Below are 16,174 nucleotides of genomic sequence, written 5' to 3' on the forward strand. Positions count from 1 at the left end.
ATTTTTAGTAGAGATGGGGTTTCACTGTGTTAGCCAGGACGGTCTCGATCTCCTGACCTCGTGATCCGCCCGCCTCGGCCTCCCAAAGTACTGGGATTACAGGCATGAGCCACTGCGCCCGGCCAGAACCTGGGTCTTTTTCATTTTTTTCCTTTTTTTTCTTTGAGATGGAGTCTCGCTCTGTCGCCGAGGTTGGAGTGCATTGGCAAGATCTCTGCTCACTGCAACCTCTGCCTCCCGGGTTCAAGGAATTCTCTGCTACAGCCTCCCGAGCAGCTAGGATTACAGGCATCAGCCACCACGCCCGGCTAATTTTTTGTATTTTTAGTAGAGACGGGGTTTCACCATCTTGGCCGGGCTCGTCTTGAACTCCTGACCTCGTGATCCACCCGCCTCGGCCTCCCAAAGTACTGGGATTACAGGCGTGAGCTACCGCGCCCGGTCACAGATGACTGATTTTATCTCAAACAATTAATAACAATCATAACTGATACTTGTGTGCCAGGCATTGCACTGTATGATTTACTACATTTTTTTTTTTTTTTTTTTTTTTTGAGACGGAGTCTCGCTCTTGTTGCCCAGGCTGGAGTGCAATGGCGCGATCCTGGTTCACTGCAACCTCCGCCTCCTGGGTTCAAGAGATTCTTCTGCTTCAGCCTCCCGAGTACCTGGGATTACAGATGCGCACCACCACGCCCTGCTATTTTTTTTTTATTTTTAGTAGAGACGGGGTTTCGCCTTGGTGACCAGGCTGGTCTCGAACTCCTAATTTAAGGTGATCGGACCGCCTCAGCCTCCCAAAGTGCTGGGATTACAGGCTTGAGCCACCGCGTCCGGCCATGAGTAGGTATTATTCTATTTCACTACTGCGGATAGTGAAACATAAAGACATTAAAATAATTTGCCTTAAGTTCCTGGACCATATGCAGTGGAACTGAGCTTTGTAGCCAGGCAATCTGTTTTCAGAGTTCAACTTAACTTCAAGGCCCTTCGTAGTCAGAATCTTTTGTATGTGATTCCAACAGGTTAATTCCATTAGGGCAGAGGGCTATTTTATGCTCAATATGGAACCCTGGATGGCCAACACAGCGTTTGGCACGCAGGAGGTGGTCCCGGGGCATTTGATGACCTTCAGGCAGTGAAGGGGCAGTCGAGGAAGACCAGGGCCCCAGGCGCCTACGTGGGCGGAATGCACAAGGTTGGCCTTGGCTGCCGGGGCTCCCTGTCCCAGTACTAGCCAAGGAGGGCCTCGGCCGCGCTCGAATACTCGTGCTTTCCTCGCCGCGAGGCTTTGCGAATCTTGGCCACCAGCTAAAGGCGGGGTCGCCGGGCCGGTAGGAACTGGAGACACTCAGCCTCGCGGCAGGAAATGCGGCTCGTGGCTTCCGGCGCGTGCAGATGACGCGAGGCTCGGGCTTCCGCCTTGGGGAGCCGGCGGCGGAGTCCGGGACGCGGAGACCTGGGGTCCCGGCAGCTGAGCGGCCCGCGGGCCCAAGGTTGGGGATGCACCGCCGCGGGGTGGGAGCTGGCGCCATCGCCAAGAAGAAACTTGCAGAGGTGAGCAGGAAGAAGGCCGACTCACAACCTGCCCCTGACCCATGCGAGACTGAATTGTCCCGGAGCAGAGTCCTACCAGTTAATCACCTCCCAGTAGAATCTGAGACTGGCCTCTTGGCCCCGGGACACAGAATTTCTCCAGCTTCCGGTGGATTGGCAGCGTTCCCAGATGCCCAGCCCTTTCTCCCACTTACTCAAGTTTAACTACAAATGGGATTCTACTCACAAATCTACAGTCGTCGATTCTACTCCTTCACCCTATCCTTCTCCCTAAGAAAACAATTTAAAAGAGATCCTCCTCTTTTCATCCCAAAGCTGTGGCAGCACAAATGGGGGACCCCAGCGCCCACTCTCTTGTTTTTTTTTGTTTTTTTGTTTGAGACGGAGTCTTGCTCTGTCGCCCAGGCTGGAGTGCAGTGGCGCGATATCAGCTTACTGCAACCTCCACCTCCAGGGTTCACACCATTCTCCTGCCTCAGCCTCCGGAGTAACTGGGACTACAGGCCCACCACCACGCCAGGCTGATTTTTTGTATTTTTAGTAGAGACGGGGTTTCACTGTGTTAGCCAGGATGGTCTCGATCTCCTGACCTCGTGATCCGCCCGCCTTGGCCTCCCAAAGTGCTGGGATTACAGGCGTGAGCCACCGCGCCTGGCCCCCAGCGCCCACTCTCTTAACTTATGCTGGTCTCTTTGTCTGACAGGCCAAGTATAAGGAGCGAGGGACGGTCTTGGCTGAGGACCAGCTAGCCCAGGTGAGTCGGTTGGGGGGCCCCAGGCAGGGAGGGAGACCTAACAGGGCTGGCCAAGACACCTTGGATACGAACTTGATTGTGTAGATTGAACTAGAAATAGGGTGTTTGGCAAATTTTGATTTCTGAGCCGCTGAGATCTTTTAGATGACTTGCTAATAACAATAATGGCTAACATCTTTGAGTGATTACATGCTTGTAACGTCCCAGGCATTTGTCTGTTTTCTTTACATAGACTGTCTTGTTCAGTCCTTATTACAGTCCCGTAAGGAAGGAACCTTATTATTCTGAGGTGTTTGTTTGTTTGTTTGTTGAGGGAGTTTTGCTCTGTTGCCCAGAATGGAGTACAGTGGCACGATCTTGGCTCACTGCAGCCTCCCTTTCCTGGGTTCAAGTGATTCTCCAGCCTCAGCCTCCCGAGTAGCTAGAACTACAGGCATGCGCCACCACGCCCGGCTAATTTTTGTATTTTTAGTAGAGACAGGGTTTCTCCATGTTGGTCAGACTGGTCTCAAATTCTTGACCTCGTGATCCGCCCACCTTGGCTTCCCAAAGTGCTGGAATTAAAGGCGTGAGCCACCGTGCTGGGCCCTAATTTTTGTATTTTTTTTGTAGAGGCAGGGTTTCGCCATGTTGGCCAGGCTGGTCTCAAACTCCTGGCCTCAGGTGATCCACCCGCCTCGGCCTCCCAGAGTGCTGGGACTACAGGCGTGAGCCACCACACCCAGCCGTATTCTGAGTTTAAAACTGAGAGCCGGGTGCTGTGGCAAATGCCTGTAATCCCAGCACTTTGGGAAGCTGAGGAAGGCTGATCACCGGAGGTCCGGAGTTTGAGACCAGCCTGGCCAACATGGTGAAACCCCGTCTCTACTAAAAATACAGAAATTAGCTGGGCTCCTGTAGTCCCAGCTACTGGGGAGGCTGAGGTAGGAGAATTGCATGAACCCAGGAGACAGGTTGCAGTGAGCCAGGATCATGCTACTGTACTCCACCTTTGGGGAGAGAGCAAGACTCCATCTCAAAAAAAAAGAAAAAAAAAAGGCCAGGTGCAGTGGCTCATGCGTGTAATCCCAGCACTTTGGGAGGCCGAGATGGGCAGAAATTGAGGACACTGGGGTGTTAAGTAATATATCCAAGGTTATATGGGTAGTAAGTGGTAGAGCTGTTATTGATTTAGGTCCTCTGGGGCTTTTCATTTTAAATACCTCAGAATAAAATGAAAATATTGCCTAACCTGTGGCACCCACACCACCATCATGACATCTAGGCACATACCAGGACAGTGTGGGGTGCAGCTCCTGTGCAGTTTTCTTTTCCAGCCCTTCCCTTCTCTGTACATGCTCCGAGTTTACCCAGTGATTGTGATGGGGGAAGAAGTGGAGGAAGCCGTTAAGCAGGAAAATGGTGCTGTGAACTGAGGAAAAATAGTAAACCCAGGCTGTGCTCTTCAAAAGCTCCCACTCACAGGGGAGATGGCATGCAGGAATCAACTGAAAATGGTGATTAAAAGAATGTGGAGGTTTCTTTTTTTTTTTTGAGACCGAGTTTCGCTCTTGTTGCCCAGGCTGGAGTGCAGTAACGTGATCTTGGCTCACTGCAACCTCCACCTAAGAATGTGGAGGTTTCTAACAGTTTTATGTGAGAAATAAATATTGGGCTAGGAGTGCTTATTCTTGGTGGGATAGAAGATGGTCCTTGTTAATTAGGAAAAGAGAAGGGGTAATACAAAGTCAGAAAATCCCCAAGTCTTTTGTATTTAACATGAAATGCAATCTGGCAAATTACAGTCCCAGAGCAGTTCTTTATCTGGAATTGATCCCCAGGGAGGTTCATGACTCAAAAGTTTTGTTGTTTTTTTTTTTTTTTTTTTTTTAATTTATATTGTTTGGTTGATTGATTGGCCCTGTGCGGTGGCTTACATCTGTAATCCCAGCACTTTGGGAGGCTGAGACGGATGGACTGTTTGAGGTCAGGAATTCGAGACCAGCCTGGCCCACATGATGAAACCCTGTCTCCACTAAAAATACAAAAATTAGCCAGGTGCGTGGTGGTGCATGCCTGTCGTCCCAGCTAGTCGGGAGGCTGAGGCAAGAGAATCCCTTAAACTGGGAGGCGAAGGTTGCAGTGAGCTAATACTGTGCCAGTGCACTCCAGCCTGGGCGACAAAGCAAGACTCTGTCTCAAAAAAAAATTAAAAAAAATATATATTGATTGAGACAGAGTCTTGCTATGTTGCCCCAGTTAATCTTGAACTCCTGGGCTCAAGTGATCCGTTGTGGGATTACAGGTGTGAGCCGCCATTCCTGGCCAGACTCAAAGGTTATAAACAGATTCATGTGACGCTTCATTTTTTTCCCGTCCAGCCTTTCTGTCGGTTGGGGGCGGGTAAAGATTTTCTAATGGGTGAACACTGCATTCCCTCATTTCTAAGATACAATGAATTATTAGGTACATCTTTAAATTAATACGTTTTTTTGGGAAAAAGAAAAGGAATACCACATTATATATACACCTTTTTCTTTTTTTGTGCATATATTTGGTTGTATACATGTGCACCTTGATTATTAAATGCATGCTGATTTTAGAAGAGGAATACACGAAAAATTGTATATTTTGGAAGTGAGAAAACAGTACAGCATCCCATTTCTGCTGACAACAGAACTGTGAAGGAGAGGCAGGGATAAAAAGAGAGATGGTAAACAGCATAATGGTAGGCGGAGGGAGACTGGTTATTTCAGCCTTTGCCCTGCCACAGGGCTGGGGACCTATTTTTGGCATCTGATTATCATCTGGCTGGGCTGCCCTTCACCACTCCCTGTCCATCCAACAGATGTCAAAGCAGTTGGACATGTTCAAGACCAACCTGGAAGAATTTGCCAGCAAACACAAGCAGGAGATCCGGAAGAATCCCGAGTTCCGTGTGCAGTTCCAGGACATGTGTGCAACCATTGGCGTGGATCCGCTGGCCTGTAAGAAGTTGTCTGTAGGGGTCCAGTGTTTTTTTTTTTTTTTTTTTTTTTTTTTTTGAGATGGAGTCTTGCTCTATCGCCCAGGCTGGAGTGCAGTGGCACGATCTCAGCTCACTGCAAGCTCCTCCTCCTGGGTTCACGCCATTCTCCTGCCTCAGCCTCCCAAGTAGCTGGGACTACAGGCACCCGCCACCACGCCCGGCTAATTTTTTGTATCTTTTTTAGTAGAGACGGGGTTTCACTGTGTTAGCCAGGATGGTCTCGATCTCCTGACCTCGTGATCCACCCGCCTCGGCCTCCCAAAGTGCAGGGATTACAAGCGTGAGCCACTGTGCCCGGCCTCAGTGTTCTTATAGAGTACCTGAGGGACAGAAGCTCACATAGTTGTTGTTACCACTGTTGGGGCATCTGCTAGAAAGGCCTGCAGGAAGACCCAGAGGGTGTTGTCTTTTTTTTTTTTTTTTTTTTTGAGACGGAGTTTTGCTCTGTCGCCCAGGCTGGAGTGCAGTGGCACAATCTTGGCTCACTGCAAGCTCTGCCTTCCGTGTTCACGCCATTCTCCTGCCTCGGCCTCCCAAGTAGCTGGGACTACAGGCACCTGCGACCACACCCGGCTAATTTTTTCTGTTTTTAGTAGAGACGGGGTTTCACCATGTTAGCCAGGATGGTCTCGATCTCCTGACCTCGTGATCCACCTGCCTTGGCCTCCCAAACTGCTGGGGTTACATGCGTGAGCCACTGCGCCTGGCCGAGGGTGTCGTCTTTAGGGAGTACCTAGCAGGATGGCTAGTTCCCAGTCTGATACGGAAGACAGACCGACTATAGGCTGAGTAGCCAGTGTCCATGATCATTCCTTGAATGATCTACAGTAGAATTTTTTTATGGCATTTTCCCTCTTTATTAAAGAATATTTAATTTTGGCCAGGTGCAATGGCTCATGCCTGTAATCCCAGCACTTTGCGAGGCCAAGGCAGGCAGATTACTTGAATCCAGGAGTTAAAGATCAGCCTGGGCAACATGGTGAGAGTCCATCTCTACAAAAAGTATAGAAATTTGCCATGTGTGGTGGCATGTGTCTATAATCCAGCTACTCGAGAGGCTAAGCTGGGAGGTTTGCTTGAGACTGGGAAGTTGAGGCTGCAGCGAGACCTTGCTTAAAAAAAAAATTTTTTTTTTTTTTTTTTTTTTTTTTTTGAGACAATCTTGGTCTGTCACCCACGCTGGAGTGCAGTCGTGCCATGTTGGCTCACTGCAACCTCCGCCTCCCAGGTTCAAGCAATTCTTGTGCTTCAGCCTCCCGAGTAGCTGGGATTACAGGCCTGCACCACCAAATCTGGCTAATTTTTGTATTTTTTGTAGAGAGGAGGTTTCACCATGTTGCCCAGTTTGGTCTTGAACTCTTGGGATCAAGTGATTGGCCTTTCTTGGCCTTCCAAAGTGCTGGGATTACAGGCGTGAGCCGCTGCCCTGAGCCCTTCCTCATACTTACAAACTTAAAAAAAAATTATTCACTGGGCGCAGTGGCTCACGCCTGTAATCCCAGCACTTTGTGAGGCTGAGGCGGGCAGATCATGAGGTCAGGAGATGAGGCCATCCTGGCTAACACGGTGAAACCCTGTCTCTACTAAAAATACAAAAAATTAGCCAGGTATGGTGGCACGTGCCTATAATCCCAGCTACTCGGGAGGCTGAAGCAGGAAAATCACTTGAACCCGGGAGGTGAAGGTTGCAGTGAGCCAAGATCGTGCCCCTGCACTCCAGCCTAGGCAACAGAGTGAGACTCCATCTCAAAAAAAAAAAAAGAAATTACTAATTTATTATTTTTTAGTGTTGAGGTTTCTGTCACCTAGGCTGGAGTGCATTGGTGCAATCAGCCCACTGCAGCCTTCAACTCCAGGGCTCAAGTTACTTTCCTGCCTCAACCTCCCAAGTGGAGCTGGGACTAGAGGCGTGAGTCACCGTGCCTGGCCCCAATGTTTTTTGTTGTTGTTGTTGTTTTGTTTTGTTTTGTTTTTTTTGAGACAGTCTCACTCTGTTGCCCATGCTGGAGTACAGTGGCGCAACAATCTTGGCTGACTGCAACCTCCTTCTCCTGGGTTCAAGTGATTCTCCTGCCTCAGCCTCCTGAGTAGCTGGGACTACAGGCATGTGCCACCATGCCCAGCTAATTTTTTGTATGTTTAGTAGAGACAGGGTTTCAGCGTGTTAGCCAGGATGGTCTTGATCTCCTGACCTTGTGATCTGCCCCTCTCAACCTCCCAAAGTGCTGCTGGGATTACAGGCGTGAGCCACTGCTCCTGGCCTGGCCCCAACTTTTTAAACATATATGGGATTATAATATAATTACTACTGTTCTACAACCTACATTTTTTTTTTTCTTTTTTTCTTTTCTTTTTTTTTTTTTGAGATGGAGTTTTGCTCTTGATTCCCAGGCTGGAGTGCAATGGCGTGATCTTGGGTCACTGCAACCTTCGCCACCCAGGTTCAAGCGATTCTCCTGCCTCAGCCTCCTGAGTAGCTGGGATTACAGGTGCCCACCACCATGCCTGGCTAATTTTGTATTTTTAGTAGAGACGGAGTGTCTCCATGTTGGTCAGGCTGGTCTCGAACTCCTGACCTCAGGTGATCCGCCTGCCTCTGCCTCCCAAAGTGCTGGGATTACAGGTGTGAGCCACTGCACCCAACCCGCATTTTTCACTAAATAGCATATTGTCGTCAGTGGATTGTTTATTTATTTATTTTTTATTTCTACACTCCTGGTAACTCGCAGAACATTCAGTGGATTTTTGAATGCTGAGTCTGCATATTCTTTCTCTTAGTCTTGTCTAGACCATATTTCCCATTATATTTCACTGTATGCTTTGTGAATGGAAACTCGTTTTTTCAGTATCCTGAGCCAGAATTAGCCAAATAGAAATGACTTTTATTTTTAAAATTTTTATTTATTTATTTATTTATTTATTTATTTATTTATTTATTTATTTATTTTGAGACGGAGTCTCGCTCTGTTGCCAGGCTGGAGTGCAGTGGCGTAATCTCGGCTCACTGCAACCTCTGCCTCCTGAGTTCAAGCGATTCTCCTGCCTCAGTCTCCTGGGTAGCTGAGATACAGGCACGCGCCACCACACCTGGCTAATTTTTGTATTTTTAGTAGAGACGGGGTTTCACCATATTGGCCAGGATGGTCTCGATCTCTTGACCTTGTGATCCACCAGCCTTGGCTTCCCAAAGTGCTGGGATTACAGGCATGAGCCACTGTGCCCGGCTGTATTTTTTTTTTTTTTTTTTTTTTTTTGAGACAGAGTTGTGCTCTTGTTGCCCAGGCTGGAGTATGGTGGCGCGATCTTGGCTCACTGCAACCTCTGCCTCCTGGGTTCCAGCAATTCTCCTGTCTCAGCCTCCCAAGTAGCTGGGATTACAGGCGCACGCCACCACTCCTGGCTAATGTTTTTTTATTATTAGTAGAGATGGGGTTTTGCCATGTTGGCCAGGCTGGTCTTGAACTCTTGGTCTTAAGCAGTCTGCCCACCTCGGTGTCCCAAAGTGTTAGAATTACAGGCGTGAGCCACTGCGCCTGGCCAGAAATGACTTTTAGATTGCCTGCCCTCTGGAACCGTGTGACCCTGTTCTTCAGCAGGAGTTACCGTGAGTCTCATTGTTTCCTGAGTAGCAGATGGAGCAGAAGAACTTCATGCCATGCAGGGAAGACTTCCCATATGATAGATGTTTTAATGCAGGTTTGAAAGAAAAGAAAGGATGTAAATTAATCAATAACCGAGATTTTGTTTTTCTGTCTTGTAGCTGGAAAAGGATTTTGGTCTGAGATGCTGGGCGTGGGGGACTTCTATTACGAACTAGGTGTCCAAATTATCGAAGTGTGCCTGGCGCTGAAGCATCGGAATGGAGGTGAGGGTGGCTAGGTCCTGTGAACTGGACTCTGGACTTCTCTGAGAGGGAGAAAACCGTAAAAGATTACCGTTTCCATCCTGCAGTCTACAGGCCTCTAAGGACTTGAGAGACATCTTAGCTGTTTCATGCAGTTGAATCCATGGCAAGTCTCCATGGCCAAGGGTAAATAGAATTACCTGAACGATTGTCTCTGTTCTCCAAAGATCTTTGGCCAGGAAGGTCTAGTCCCTAGTCAGTACAGAAAATAGTAGGGAGGTAGGAAATAGGCCTTTTCCCCGATGTCTGATGTGTCTGGAGTGATTTTCTCATTAGTAACTATAGTCCTGCGCTGTCTCTCCGACGTATGGGAATGCCAACTGAGTCTCTGTGTTCCCTAAAATGTGACCTTAAAATTTGTCATCTGGTGATGCCGTCTTTCTTAGTAAGCACATTAAATGGTGTGGATTGAAGTTACAGAAAGAAAACTTAAAACCATTTACAAATCATCATCGACTATAAATAGACACGGCCTTGATGTCAAGAGGACATTTATAGTTTTTCAAAGATGATACTGCTTTTGTTTTTAGATTTTCATAGCTCTCACTCTGTTGACAGGCCTAGCAAGGTCTCAGAATCCATTTCTCATATTATGGTCAGTTATTTCATAAGGAGAGAGTTAAAAAAAATTAGGAACTAGAATGTTATTTGCTAATCATAGGCCACTGGAATTGTAATGACTGTCAACTTATTTAAAGTGGGTAATCTCTTTTTCTGATTTCTGTTCCCTGTCTCTTATAGGTCTGATAACTTTGGAGGAACTACATCAACAGGTGTTGAAGGGAAGGGGCAAGTTCGCCCAGGATGTCAGTCAGTAGGTCTTGTCTTCCAATCCCTTGGAGTACAGAAAGAGGTCTTTAAAATTCAGATGGAACTCTTTTCTCTCTATTCCTCATGTCTAGGCTAGCTTAGAAATCTGTATGATCTCCATATCATACAGAAAAAAAAAAAAAAAACCAAAAAAACAACAAATAAGAGATAGGGTCTCACTGTTGCCCAGGCTGGAGTACAGTGGCACGATCACAGCTTACTGCTACCAAGATCGTTGCTTACTGCAGCCTCAAACTCTTGGGCTCAAGTAATCCTCCCACCTCAGCCTCCCAAGTAGTTGGGATTATAGGCATGGGCCAGTATGCCTGGCTATTTTTAGAAAACAGAAAATATAGATTTAAAAAAGGAAACAAAAACTATTATTTCTCAAGAGATTACAACTGCTATATATTTTAATGTAGTTCCTTCTAAGCATTTTTTCATGTATTATTTTTTTTTAACAAACTTGGGGCTATATATAGTCTTTTTTTTCTTTGAGAAAGAGTCTTGCTGTCACCCAGGCTGGAGTGCAGTGACCCGATCTTAGCTCACTGCAACCTCTGCCTTCTGGGTTCAAGCAATTCTCGGGCCACAGCCTCCCCAGTAACTGGGATTACAGGTGTGCACCACTATGCCCGGCTAATTTTTTTTTGTTTTTTGAGACAGAGTCTCACTCTGTTGCCCAAGCTGGAGTGCAGTGGCGTGATCTCTGCTCACTGCAAGCTCCGCCTCCCGGGTTCACGCCATTCTCCTGCCTCAGCCTCCCAAGTAGCTGGGACTACAGGTGCCCACCACCACGCCGGCTAATTTTTTGTATTTTTAGTAGAGACGGGGTTTCATTGTGTTAGCCAGGATGGTCTCAATCTCCTGACCTCGTGATCCACCCGCCTCAGCCTCCCAAAGTGCTGGGATTACAGGCATGAGCCACCGCGCCCGGCCGCCTGGCTAATTTTTGTATTTTTAGTAGTGATGGGGTTTCACCTTGTTGGCCAGGCTGGTTTTGAACTCCTGGCCTCAAGTGATCTGCCCGCCTCTGCTTCCCAAAGTGCTGGGATTACAGGTGTGAGACACCACGGCTGGCCAGGGCTGTATATAGTCTTGAGATTATTTGAGGCCAAGGAGACTAGAGTAGGTGCCTAGAAAGGCTGGGGAAGGAGGTGGTAGTGAGATGATGGAATATAAATGGATCTAGTTCTCCAGCTTCTATATGTGAGTCCAGTTTGAGAAAAGATAAAAGGCTGTTTTTGATGTAACTTCCAAAGAGTCAGCCTACTATGAGATCTTGAAGACCTAGAATATTCAAAGAAAAGTAATGAGGCTAGGTGCAGTAGCTTACACCTGTAATCCTAGACCTTTGGGAGGCTGAGGTGGGAAGATCGCTTGAGGACAGGAGTTCGAGACCAGCCTGGGCAGTGTAGTGAGACCTTGTCTCTACAAACAATAAAATTAGTTGGGTGTTGAGGTATGCACCCATTGTTCTAGGCTGCAGTGAGCTATGATTGCACCACTGCACTCCAGTCTGGGACACAGAGCAAGACGTCATCTCTACTTTTTTTTTGAAATGGACTCTCGCTCTGTTGCCTAGGCTGGAGCGCAGTGGTACAATCTCGGCTCACTGCAACCTCCGCCTCCCGGGTTCAAATGATTCTTCTGCCTCAGCCTCCTGAGTAGCTGGGATTACAGGTACCTGCCACTGGCGCCCTGCTAGTTCTTATATTTTTAGTGGAGATGGGGTTTCACCATGTTGGCTAGGCTGGTCTCGAACTCTCGGCCTCCCAAAATGCTGGGATTACAGGCGTGAGCCACCGTGCCCAGCCAAGACCTCATCTCTTAAAAAAAAAAAAAAAAAAAGTGGTAACAAAAGATTACTAGCCATACTCATTGCAAATTTCATGAAGAGAGGGTGAGCATTTGAAGCATTTCAGTTTGCTATTCTTGGGGGTTGGGGAATGCATACCAGTCTACCTAAAAGTGCCCTTTCCCTGGCTGTTTGGGTGATAACATTTTTTGAGCTTTGGCAGAGGTTTTAAACTGTATGTGGGCTGGATATGTGATCTACACACTGTTTTGTAGGTTTTCTTTTTCTCTGATTTCAATTAGAATCAGAAAACTTGGCAGTATTGGGTTTGAATTTCCACTTGGCAATAATAATCAGCTGGGTTGCCCCCTTTAAAATAGATAAGCATTCTCTAGTTTGCCACAGGTTACACTACCCCCTATTGCCTCTTCAGCCCACTAATTGACATTTCCTGATGGGCATCTGCAGGTGTATCTTTGACCTCTGTCTGGGTGTTGGAATGAGTGGTTCGCTGAGCAGAGAGCCCGACTCCTGTGTATCTCCCATGATTGTCCAAGCATCGCTTATTGCTCCTTGACCCTGTCTTTTTACTTAACGTAGTTGAGTGTTGTGCAGCCTTTTATTATTTTAGAGGCAGGGTCTCGCTCTGTCACCCAGGCTGGAGTACAGTGGTGCACAATCACAGCTCACTGCAGCTTTGAACTCCTGGGCTCAGCTCAAGTGATCCTCCTGCCTCAGCCTCCCAAGGATTATAGGCGATTGCCACCATGCCCTGCTAATTTTTTATTTTTAGTAAAGACAGGGTCTTGCTGTGTTGCCCAGGCTAGTCTCTAACCCCTGGGCTCAAGCAGTCTTCTCAACGTGGGCATCCCAGAAGTGTTGGGATTATGGGTATGAGCCATTGCGCCTGGCAGTTGTGCAGTCTTTTAAATTTTCTGTCAGTATCCTGCCCAGGGCAGAGCTGAAACTGTGTTGTTAGGTCTGATCTGCCAAGGGTCAGTAAGCAACTCTTCCTCACCTCAGAGATGACCTGATCAGAGCCATCAAGAAACTAAAGGCACTTGGCACTGGCTTCGGCATCATCCCTGTGGGCGGCACTTACCTCATTCAGTCTGTTCCAGCTGAGCTCAATATGGATCACACCGTGGTGCTGCAGCTGGCAGAGGTACTGGTGCACCTTCAAGTGTGTGTGTGTGTGCAAGGGACAGTCTGTGATGCAAGTCTGGAGCAGTTCTCAGCTCCTGCTCCCCATTAGGCAGGTCTTTTGCTGAGACTATCCAATGGATGAACTACTCAGGCCTGTGCTTGTTCAGCAGACATTTATTGAGCAGCTACAGTGCAAAGCACTGGGCCAGGTTGTGGGGCATATAAAGATAGGAATGATAAAATTCCTGCTCTCAAGGAGCTTACAGTCTAGTCAGGTAGACAGACATGCAGACAACTAACTAGATTTCTTTAGGTAGCCAGACTCTTTGATGTCTTTTGAAACTACTTTATGGATTCTTCAAAAACAGATTTTAAAAAATCTTGTTTGCCATACCCCCATCCCTCATCATGCCTTAAGCATATGCCATCTTCCCCCAAATCCCCATCAGGTATTTAGGATAGATATGTTCAGTTTTCTTTATTATTTTTGAGATGGAGTTTCACTCGTTGCCCAGGCCAGAGTGCAATGGCGTGATCTTGGCTCACTACAATGTCGGCCTCCTGGGTTCAAGTGATTCTCTTGCCTCAGCCTCCCGAGTAGCTGGGATTACAGGCGTGTGCCACCACGCCCAGCTAATTTTTGTATTTTTAGTAGAGATGGGGTTTCTCCATGTTGGCCAGGCCTGAGGTTGGTCTCGAACTCCCGACCTCAGGTGATCCGCCCACCTTAGCCTCCCAAAGTGCTGGAATTACAGGGGTGAGCCACCACACCCGGCCCAGTTTTCTTTATAACGTAAAACAGAAATAAGGGAGGGGCTTTTCTGTATTGGAGGATAAGTAGAATGAGGCAAGGGCTAAATATTTAAATAATGGAGATTATTAGCAGTTTATGATTATCACCATTTCTTCCCATCAATTAATTGTCCAGAATCTTCCCTTGTCATGCTCTAGAGTGCTTTGCAGAAGTCTAACTTAACATGTTAGTACAAGTGACCCCACTTTTTTTTTTTTTTTAAAGATGGAGTCTCGCTCTGTCGCCCAGGCTGGTGTGCAGTGGTGCAATCTCCGGCTTACTGCAGCCTCCATCTCCCAGGTTCCAGCGATTCTTCTGCCTCAGCCTCCCGAGTAGCTGGGATTACAGGCGTGTGCCACCATGCCTGGCTAATTTTTGTATTTTTAGTAGAGATGGAGTTTCACCATGTTGGCCAGGCTGGTCTTGAACTCCTGACCTCAGGTGATCCACCCACCTCAGCCTCCCAAAAAGTGCTAGGATTACAGGCATGAGCCGCCGTGCTCGGCTGGGACCCCACTTTTAAGATTGAACCCACCAACCTACCTCTGTCATGCTGAAAGTCACTTCTCTCTCTCCCCGCTGGAACCTTTAAACATTTTCTGTGTTCTCTCATGCTTGACAGCTTTTCCTCCTGTCTGGATAAGTCTCTTGTTCCTGGGCAGATCCTGGGTTCTAAGGGAAGGTGCACTCTTAACTGATTCAATCCCCATTCCTCCTTCCATCAGAAGAATGGCTACGTGACTGTCAGTGAGATCAAAGCCAGTCTTAAATGGGAGACCGAGCGAGCGCGGCAAGTGCTGGTATGCAACTTTGGGAACAGTCCAGAAAAGACAGGCAGGCCCCAGTTGGGAGGATGTGGGTTCCACAAACGCAGGAATTTCAGCATTGCTTTGCTGGCCTTCTGCCTTGAAGGCTACTGCTGCCATGCTAGAAGGAAGCCCAGCACTTCTCTGAAGATGGCACCAAAAAGGTAGAACTAGGAAGGCAGTTTCCTAACTCTGGTGTGCACACAATACCAGGCTGCCCCTGCTACTTGGGGAACCGACACTCTCTCCTGAACATGCTGAGCCTGGAGTTGCTGGTCAGGAGATTAATGTAGTTTGTACTGGAAGTAACACTGTTAGTACAATGAATTATTAACTATGTTAATTACGTATCTGTAATTATCCACTAAGCATTATATTGCATAGTATATACTCTAGCTTTATATATACAAATTTCATGGTACTGAAGAATGAAGAGGGAGCAATGGAAGAATGTAAGGGTGAAGAGGGAGCAATGTAAGAATGTAAGAACTCCGGTTTCAGTACCTTTTTTCCTTATCCAAGCAACTCAACTGTCTAAACCTTTCATTTCATCTGTAAAATGGGGATAACATAATTATTTACCTAATGATACTGGACAGAAACAACCCATTTTGAGCATATTTCCAGCTCTAGGAACTGAGTCTATTCTTGCATAAGTATGGTCAATCATGTTTGCTACCCAGTATAAGTTAACTCAAAGGTAGCTAAACAGTGATCTCTGTTTAGTTTCTGGGAAAATGGAGGCAGTGATTTGCTGAAGGCCATATAAGCAAATATTTCTGTAACCATGTGTTCTTTCCACTATATCCCACTATCCTAGGCTTTACCCCTCTTCCTCAGCAGCACAAATTAAGTGACTTTGTAGCATTTTTCAAATTCAGGCAAAGGCCAAGGCCAAACAGCTCATTTAGTTGGTTGTGTAAATGTTCGAAGGCACTTAGTAGATTTAGTTTGAAAACCTCACTGAAGCCAAAATAGGTGTGGGGGTTGCTTACCTACCCTTTGTCTATGGAACCTCCCTGTTCTCAAACCGCTCTTCTTCCCTTTTCCCTCCAGGAACACCTGCTGAAGGAAGGGTTGGCGTGGCTGGACTTACAGGCCCCAGGGGAGGCCCACTACTGGCTGCCAGCTCTCTTCACTGACCTCTACTCCCAGGAGATTACAGCTGAGGAGGCCAGAGAAGCCCTCCCCTGACTGCGTGTGGAAGGGCACACAGCAGCAGGCAGGGAGGAGGAGGAGGTGGCAAATAAACCTGGGCAGTTTTGTTTATAAAAAACATAGAAAAAAAGTTCCAAGTTTTTCTTTCTTCCCTCATTCTTTTATTTTTGAAAAGTGCCTTCACATTGCATTTTTATTGGAGAAAACCTCGCTCGTTCAGTAAGGATAATCTGATTAACAGAGAACAGCAAGCACATATAAAATGATTTTTGCGGGTCATCTGCAAGTTCATGGAAGAGCTGGGCCTAGAATGCAGGTTGTTTCCTGGCCTGTCTAGTCTTTGTAGCTGTGAGACATAGATTACAGCCTGTGCTAATTCAAACCTTTTAAATGTTCTTTATCTCAAACTAGCTTGTCCTAATGGACCAGTAAATAATATTC

General features: G+C 47.1%; 1 protein-coding gene across 3 annotated transcripts; it reads left to right on the forward strand.

The window, feature by feature from the left end:
• Nucleotides 1–1,400: 1,400 nt before the first annotated feature.
• Nucleotides 1,401–15,873, forward strand: SNF8 (SNF8 subunit of ESCRT-II). 3 transcript variants are annotated; one of them, XM_003278748.4, is made up of 8 exons: nt 1,401–1,557; nt 2,261–2,311; nt 5,139–5,277; nt 9,079–9,183; nt 9,964–10,036; nt 12,854–12,995; nt 14,495–14,569; nt 15,632–15,873. In XM_003278748.4, exons 1-8 carry the CDS (start codon nt 1,504–1,506, stop codon nt 15,767–15,769), a joined length of 777 nt encoding a protein of 258 aa, XP_003278796.2. In that variant the 5' UTR covers nt 1,401–1,503; the 3' UTR covers nt 15,770–15,873. The 3 variants fall into 3 exon arrangements, with proteins under 3 accessions (XP_003278796.2, XP_030663922.1, XP_030663923.1); XM_030808062.1 differs by having other exon boundaries at nt 14,495–15,855; XM_030808063.1 differs by lacking the exons at nt 1,401–1,557; nt 2,261–2,311; nt 5,139–5,277 and having other exon boundaries at nt 9,096–9,348; nt 15,632–15,863.
• The last annotated feature ends 301 nt before the right edge of the window (nt 15,874–16,174 follow it).

This window comes from Nomascus leucogenys, unplaced genomic scaffold, assembly GCF_006542625.1.
Source record: "Nomascus leucogenys isolate Asia unplaced genomic scaffold, Asia_NLE_v1 Super-Scaffold_258, whole genome shotgun sequence".
NCBI lineage: Eukaryota > Metazoa > Chordata > Mammalia > Primates > Hylobatidae > Nomascus > Nomascus leucogenys.

Excerpts from the sequence above, each read along its gene's own strand:
- SNF8 (XM_030808062.1), top strand. The coding sequence starts at position 1,504 with ATGCACCGCCGCGGGGTGGGAGCTGGCGCCATCGCCAAGAAGAAACTT. Across the intron at positions 9,184-9,963 it reads GCTGAAGCATCGGAATGGAG|GTCTGATAACTTTGGAGGAA; the intron begins GTGAGGGTGGCT and ends TGTCTCTTATAG. Across the intron at positions 10,037-12,853 it reads TTCGCCCAGGATGTCAGTCA|AGATGACCTGATCAGAGCCA; the intron begins GTAGGTCTTGTC and ends TCCTCACCTCAG.